This window comes from Convolutriloba macropyga, chromosome 6 (genome assembly GCF_964194025.1).
Source record: "Convolutriloba macropyga chromosome 6, txConMacr16.3, whole genome shotgun sequence".
Classification (NCBI taxonomy): Eukaryota; Metazoa; Xenacoelomorpha; order Acoela; family Convolutidae; genus Convolutriloba; species Convolutriloba macropyga.
This window is the reverse complement of record NC_134473.1, coordinates 72917852-72925920: the sequence shown is the minus strand read 5'-3', so window position 1 is coordinate 72925920 and position 8069 is coordinate 72917852. Positions and strand designations below refer to the sequence as shown.

At 32.5% G+C, this 8069-nt stretch overlaps 2 protein-coding genes across 5 annotated transcripts in view; one reads left to right on the top strand and one right to left on the bottom strand.

The window, feature by feature from the left end:
- LOC142340602 (putative pterin-4-alpha-carbinolamine dehydratase) overlaps positions 1-8069 on the top strand; it is a 305724-nt gene that overhangs the window by 146139 nt on the left and 151516 nt on the right. The window lies entirely within an intron of this gene.
- The window catches only part of LOC142340595 (otoferlin-like), a 126906-nt gene that overhangs the window by 10350 nt on the left and 108487 nt on the right, over positions 1-8069 (bottom strand). For all 4 annotated transcript variants that reach the window (XM_075391270.1, XM_075391273.1, XM_075391272.1 and 1 more), the window contains 2 exons: positions 2865-2950; positions 2478-2573 (listed from right to left, as the gene is read on the bottom strand). In XM_075391270.1, coding sequence (XP_075247385.1) covers positions 2478-2573; positions 2865-2950 — 182 coding nt within the window. The remainder of the gene's footprint in view (positions 1-2477; positions 2574-2864; positions 2951-8069) is intronic.

Below are 8069 nucleotides of genomic sequence, written 5' to 3'. Positions count from 1 at the left end.
AGACCTTGATTAGAATAATGCGAGGAAAACGCCAATATATGTCGAAGTAGCAAGATATGTGGCTGTTTTTTATTTAAAAAATAGGTATTTTGCTAGATATATAGATATTTAATTATGCCTAGATTTATCATGGAATATTAGCTTTAACTCAGTTTATTTCAATTTATTTGAGACATAAAGAAAATTGTTATTAACATCCGAAAGTAGACCTTAATTTTGCCGCCAATGAAAAACGAGAAAAAACTGAGCTAGAGCATTACTTTCAAATACCGCGTTTTGAAGAAGTCATTGAAAAACCAAGGATCAATAATTGAAGAACAAGTGCCCATTGGAAACACCTTTTTTGACCGATTTGTCTCTCGCCCTTCTTAGTTGCTCTAATTAGTCAAGCTCTCACACTATCAAGATCTCATTTTTGACTCCTTGTCTTCAATCTCTCCATTTTAACAAATTTTTCATGTAAATCATCTAATTTTGTTCCTTTTAGTTCTCTAAATACGTAAGAACATAAATCATAAACTTGTTCGGGCCTTGTGATAAGCTTTCGGGCGTTAGCGCCCTCATATCAGGGCACTAAATCCACTGGGTGACTACAATTAATGATATACCGAGGCAGGCTTTGCATAAAACATAGTGCGTTTTCAAAAGCTACCAGAAGATGTAAGCTGAGCAAGAAAGCGAACAAATTTTTTGGAAGAAAAGATTGGAACAAAAACAAGGTTTTGTAAAAATTTATAGGCAGCCCAGTTGCAGCTCAGGTAACAAAAGTTTCTGGCTCCCTGAAAAATTGTTTTAAAAAATTCATGCAACGTTGAATTCAAAAAACCTGACTTGAAAAATCGCGGTCAAAATTTGTTAAAAGAATATTTAACTCAAATTTCGTAAACTCAAATTTAGATTACACTGAAGACAGAGTCAAGCATTTTTTCAAAAAAAGTTATAAAATGTTTTATATTGAACTTTTTTGAAGTCCGCTCTCAAAAGATACATAGGAAACAATTCATCAATATTAGAAAACCGATCAATCTGACTTCTAGAACCCTATTATTTGTTGACAGTGAGATCAGTTCCACTAGATAGTACATTTACAAATCCTACAAAACAACTACTGGTATTCATGCAGGTGTAGTCAGATTGCACCGAATTTACTTGACAAAGAATTTAGTGTTAGATAAATTATTGCGATCTCCTGAAGTGGAAACGAAATATGTCAAAAGCCTAAATGGTTAATAATTAATGAAAGGGTTTGATTCACATAAATTAAACTTTGACAATTTGAGACAATTTTTTGACAATTGAGAAGAAAACCCTTCGGAAGACTATACAATTTACCGTTAAAAGTGCAATTCAAATGTTTTAAGGTATACTACCGCCGTATAAAACCTGAGATCTTTACTATCAGGATCTAACAACTTAGATTCCAAACTAGCAGGTTGCAAAATTTAAAGGAACAAGATTATCAGGTTTTGAGGTCTTGCGAGTTTGATGCCGGCCTATTAGCTAAATTAATTTTTCCAGATAACTTTTTATCAAAACGTGAGAGCAGAGATCACATTGACAGTTTTGTGCTTCAGTTGTTTAGATTTTAGTATTTTTGTTCCGACCTATAAAATGAGGAGGAACTATATATTCAAACGGGTTTCTTTGTTGAGTCAGTTTTAGCCGATTGATGTATTCATCGTAGAGGGCTGTGAGTGGTATCACTAGAAAGCCCGTCCAGCCTAGAATACATAGCTAAACAGATTTTTCTGGATTTCATTTTTTTTCACGGAGTTATCGTGGTTTAAAGTTTTGTGAATATTTGACTGATTTTCGTTCTTATTGTTTACATTTTCCGTATTTTTACGCACTTTTTGCCGATTTAGCCTAAAAGTTTGTCAAAATGTATAGAAATAGCACTGTTGGTTTAACTTCTAAAAACAAAGGAGCGTTGTGGAGCTGTTTGATCAAAGTTTTCGTAAAAAAATGTTGATAAATTTTTCAATATTTTGTCTTTTTTTGCATCAACAAACGAAATAAGCATTTTCGTCCACTTTATTTAAAATTGCCGTAATAACAAATCTAAAATATTGTTTGCTCTTTGCCTCTTTAATCCGCAATTACTAATACGATGGCTTTTTTACGCATGCAATAATTCTTTTAAAAAAAACTTAACCCTTTTTGATTTGGATGAGTGAGGATGAGCTCTTGCTTAACCATAGCTTCAGGTTGACCATTGCCTGACCAATGTTGGCTGCAATGATGGTACCACGTGCAAGTTTCAGACGCAAAAAAAAGTGGCCAGAGGCACCAAAAAAAGAGCAATGCTGCTCATAAAAAGAACAGTCTGAAATGTGGGGAATAATAAGGAAAAAGACAGCTGAGAACAGGCTACTCTAGGTCTAATGCTGTTCCGCAGCGACTACGCAGGAACCAAATTTAATTCATTAATAGTTTGGGTTGAAAGTAACCCCAAAACACGCTTGAAATGCGCCAACCCTCTGACGTAGATGTCTGACATCTTTTCACCAAACAGGTTCTCCTCTTCCAGAATGACGTCATCTGTGTTCCATACTATCACACGCAACTCATACCTGCAGTAAATAAAGCAGTCGCCTCTTGAATTTTAGCTTGAGAGGGATACAAATTTTTTATATGCCAATTTTTTCTAAGAAAAATGAAAAATCGATACGTTTGCAAATTTTTGGGCAAAATGCTATGTTTGCATTTTTCAAAAAAAAACTGGTTCCATAAAGGCAGCAATATTTTTTTTGTAAATTTGTTTTAATTTTTGAAATACTTAATAAAAACAAGTTAAAACAAGTTTTCCCGAGATTCCTGTGGATTTGAAATAAGAATTGCTAATTAAAAACGAGGCGTCTCACCCTTTGGGTATTCGAGGAGTGATGTCGACTGGCTTTGGAATGTGGGAATCTTTGGGAAACAGATCAACCCACATTTGAAGACGACCCTAAAATACCCAGTAATGTAACCCAATATTTGAATTTTTTGTATCAAGTAACTGCAATTGCTTCTCAGGAGAGCGAAGTCCTGATCGATGTCCGATAAATTATTTATATCAGGTCATAAAGACTTTTTTACCAGACTTTGAATCGCTAAATTGGTTGGTTTGTTCATGAAGCTGTTCATGGTAAATCTACTGGAGCTGTTCATGGTAAATAAGCACAGTTTGTTCCTCAACTTGGTGCCCTCGTCTATATAATTAGACCCCGGGTCGAGGTGTCAACGCTAAAAAGATCTGCGGTGAATAAGGTGGAAAGATGTAAGAATTGCGATTTAGAGCGTTGAATGCGATGAAAAAAAATTCACCGCCAAGAATCGCAAATATTACAAAAATTCACCGCTAATTTTACGATACCGTCACCGCAGAAAACATTGCAAAAAAGATGTAAGAATAGCGGTGAATGCCGTGAGATCGGTGAAAAAATTCAACGCTAAGAAACGCAAATCTTACAAAAACCTTTCACCGCATTCATTGCTAAAAGATGCTGGCGGTTTGCCGTGAAAAGTAAAAAAAAATTTTCACCGCTATTCACCGCATTTCTTACATTATTTTTTGGACAAAACCTCGACCCGGGTCATGACCTCGTTCTTATTTAGGTGTGATCAGTAGTGGATAAAACAAGGGATTCAACCACCAGTAAAATTTGTCCCTTTCTCCTAACGGTAATCGCGCATGTCGAATCGGGCCAAATTTTACTGTTTGTTGAATCCCTTGTTTTATCCACTACTATGTATTAGCTCTATATTCACTTCTTTTATATTTTAAATCTATCATTTCTTGTCTCACTTAGTGCAAACCACTAGTACAGAGTTAAGCTGGTAATTAACAATTATAAGACGGATAGTTCGGGTTCTATCCCCACTGACTCCAGTGGACGTCCCCAGATACTAGTATAAAAATAGTGAGACCGTTTAAAAAGCACGTAAAGACAACTTGCGAAAACTGTGAAGCCACTTCGTGGATAACTTGAACAAAAAAGAAAACTTGAAAAAAATTGAAAGAATTATTAAAATAATAAAAATTTTCATATATCCCCTAATCAATATTTAATCAATCTAAAACTAAAACTTTCTGTCTCACTTGGTGTAGTGGTTAAATCATCGAGTCTAGTTAAGTTGCTTTAGCAAACGGAAGGTTTGGGGTTCCTTCCGCACTGACTCCAGTGAACGTCCCCCGACTTTGATGAATTGCAATAAAACTAAGTGAGATAAAAAAAACCAAATTCACAGTTCTTAAAAAGGATGATCCCTGCTGTGAGACTGTATATGGGACACACTGTGATGGGTATACAGTCAAAAACACTGAGATCGGTGGAAACACAGTGATTATTGTTTTTCTATGTCTTCTTGAATACTATACTTATAAACATGCTCTCTGAATTGATTTCTAGTGTGACCATATCTATATCTATGAAGATAAATACATAGTCTACATTTCCTATTTCTAAATCTATATAATGATATATGTTTATAAACATTACACATAATACATGTTAGATATTGATCAGGATTAGAATAATGATATCCCAAATGTTCTATATAATCTTTAACCTTAACCATATTTTTAAATACATAACAAGAATATTCTAATTCTTTACAATTATTACAACATTCTTTCCAAGACTTATTTGTACATTTATTGCATTTCATTTTGATTTTCCAAAAACTATTTTTTGATTATTTCCCTAAAAAAATACATGTCTCAGTCAGCAAATACTAATGTCAAACTTCTGCGATGTCTGTAATCTATCCTTTGAATCAAAGAAGGCTTTATACAGGCATCAATCATACGATCTCAAACATAAGGAACTATTGGAGAAAATGTTTGAGTCAGAAGAAGAGGAAATCTCGGAGAGGGTGTATAATTTGGATGAAGATGATCATATTATTAAAATTAGGGCTAAAACTAAAACAGAAACTAAATCAGAAACTGAAACTGAAAACAATATCTATTCTAAGATTAGGTTTATATGTAAATGTCATGAAGAATTTAGAAGTAAAGTAGCTCTAATTACTCATTCGTATAGTCACAATCGCATGTATCTAGAAAACACAGAAGACTTCGATATAAACTCAAGTCAGAACATGAGAGAATTTTATATTACTGATAAAGGTGGGAATTACATTGAAGATATAGATGAAGCAACTAATTACTCTTTAGAAGAAATTAAAAACTGTTACCAGTTTCGTAAATTTAAGAGTTTTAAATATAAGATCACGGCTGAATGTGATTATAAGAAGAGAACCAAAGAAGAAGTTAAAACTACTAAAATATTTTTCAATACTGATTTTATTAATAATAATGCAATATATGAATATGGTGACTTCAATCGGTGAATAGATTTCGAAAAGGAAATATATGAAGGTTATGGTTATGATTTTGAGTTTCTTGGAATAAAAAGTATTCAGTTAAACTTTGAACCAACTAAAGCATCTATTGGTAGTTATATAGATTTACCTCCTGATCTCAAAAACTCTAAATCGATATTAAATATACGTAGTTATAAATACAACTCCTTACAACTAACTATAACTGCTTGGCTACATCCCTCCCCATACCATGCAACTCGAGAAAGTAAATATGTAGATAAACTAATTGAACCAAGACAACAACATGAAGATGATTTTGCTTATATAATAAGAATACAGAAATTGTATAGTATCAATATTTGGGTATACACACCTTGTGGTAATGGTAAAATAGAATTGTTTAAACAAGTGGATGATTTTAATAAAGATAGAAAAGATGTAAGAATACTAGTTTGGAGTAATGGTCAAATAGAACACTGTGCCCTAATAAAAAATATAGAAACCCTGTCAGAACGACCAAATAAAAATAACAGAAAATATTATTATTGCGATAGGTGTACCTATTGGTTTAACTCACAAATTAAATATGATAAACACGAATGCAGCACCTCAATCAAATCAGAGATTGTTTGTCCTAAGAAAAAACATATTACTTTTATAAATGAACACAAACGTCAGAAAATAAAAAATATTATAACTGCCGATATAGAATTTTGCATTACCTGAGACATCGGTAATGCAACATTCTATATCGGCAGTTATAATATTTTTTATTTTCTAATGATTGTAAATATGTAATAGCTGAACATATTCCAATAGCTGTATGTTACACCTGGCAAGGTAACTTCAAACACTACTTCGGTCTAGGCTGCATCAAAAGATTTGCTAGAGATCTGTTAGAAATAGAAACTGAGAAAAATGTCAAACATAATGAAAAGATGGTATTCACAGAAGAAGATAAATTATATCATGAAACTAATAACACTTGTCATATCTGCAGTAAAACATGTATTAATAAAGTAAGAGATCATTGTCATGAAACTGGTAAATATAGAGGACCAGCATGTAAAATATGTAATCCAAGATACAAACAACAAACTTCATTCCAGTAATATTCCATAATGGCTCTGGTTATGATTTCAATCTGCTATACAGTGAACTCTTCAAACAGAGTAATGATAAAAGAAAAGTAGATAACATACCACTAGCTGCTGGTAAATCTAAGATGTTTAGCATTGGTTGTCTTAAATTCTTAGATAGTTATAACTTCTTAGCTATGCCCCTAGATCAAATGGCAAAGATATATGGGTGTAAAACTAAAACATTATATCCATATGAATACTTTGGTTTAGACTCCTATAATAATCTCATAGGTAATCTAAAAAAGAAGACTTCAAATCCTCACAACATAATAAATTACCAACACAAGAAGAAGTAGATAACTTTAATAATGAAAACAGTCATAAAACTGGAAAATATCTATTTATAGAGTATTTACAGAAAGATGTGGAAATATTAGACTATTGCATGAATGAATATGTTAAACTAAGTATGAAAGAATTCAAGCTCAATCCATTACATTACGTTAGTCTCCCGGGTTATAGTTTTGATTGTTGGTTAATGTCAAGCGGTGTAACATTAGATACATTACAAGATAAACAAATGCTAGATGATTTTGTTGGAGCAACGAGAGGTGGTATATGTGGAATAATGGGAGATAGATATATAAATAACAGTGATGGTAAGACCATATGGTACATAGACGCAAACAACCTATATGGTTATGCAATGATGCAAAAGTTACCTTATAAAGATTTTGAATTTATTACTACTACTACTCTAGATCCGCGAACGGACTTCGTCCGTGGCAAGCCAAGCGGGTTCCTCGATACAATATTGAATACTCCAGATGATAGTAATCATGGTTACTATATAGTTTGTGATATTGATTATACTAATGAATGTAAAGAGAGAACAGAACAGTTAGCACTAATGCCTAATAAAAGAAAGATAAATGATAATGAATTGGGATACCGACAAAAAGAGAAAAGTAAAGCAAGTTCAGGGAAACTGCTTCACAGATCCGAGAAATTAATCTTAGACCAAAACAACAAAACAGAATATATGGTTCATTATAGGATGTTAAAGTTCTATGTTAAGATGGGAGTAAAAGTAACAAAATTACATAGAGTAATTAAATTCAAACAAGATTATATATGTAGAGATTATAAACAAAACAATACAAATAAAAGAGCAACAGCTAAAACTGAAGCAGAAAAGGATGTAAGGAAATTAATGAATAACTCATTATATGGAAGAATGTGCATGAATCCTCTACACTTCTTTCAAAGCAAGTTCTTGCATGATGAAGAAAAGATAATGAAAAGTGTAAGAAAACCAACATTTAAGAATATAACTAGATATAGAGATTATAGCCAAATAGAATATATAAAGAAAAAAATAGAGTATGATTCTCCAGTATATGTAGGTATTACTATCTTAGAATTAAGTAAATTACACATGTATGATGTATTCTATAATATTCTACAACCATTTCTCAAAGATCTAACACTTCCCTATATGGATACGGACAGTTTCGTATTAAGTTATAGTGAAGGTAAAATTAGTGATGAGCATATAGACTTAAGTAATCTAGACATACCTATAAAAAACTAATAATAAAGTCCCCGGCAAGTTTAAGCACGAGCTGGGAAGTAGGATTATTGAGGAATTTATAGCATTGTCCCCCAAAACAT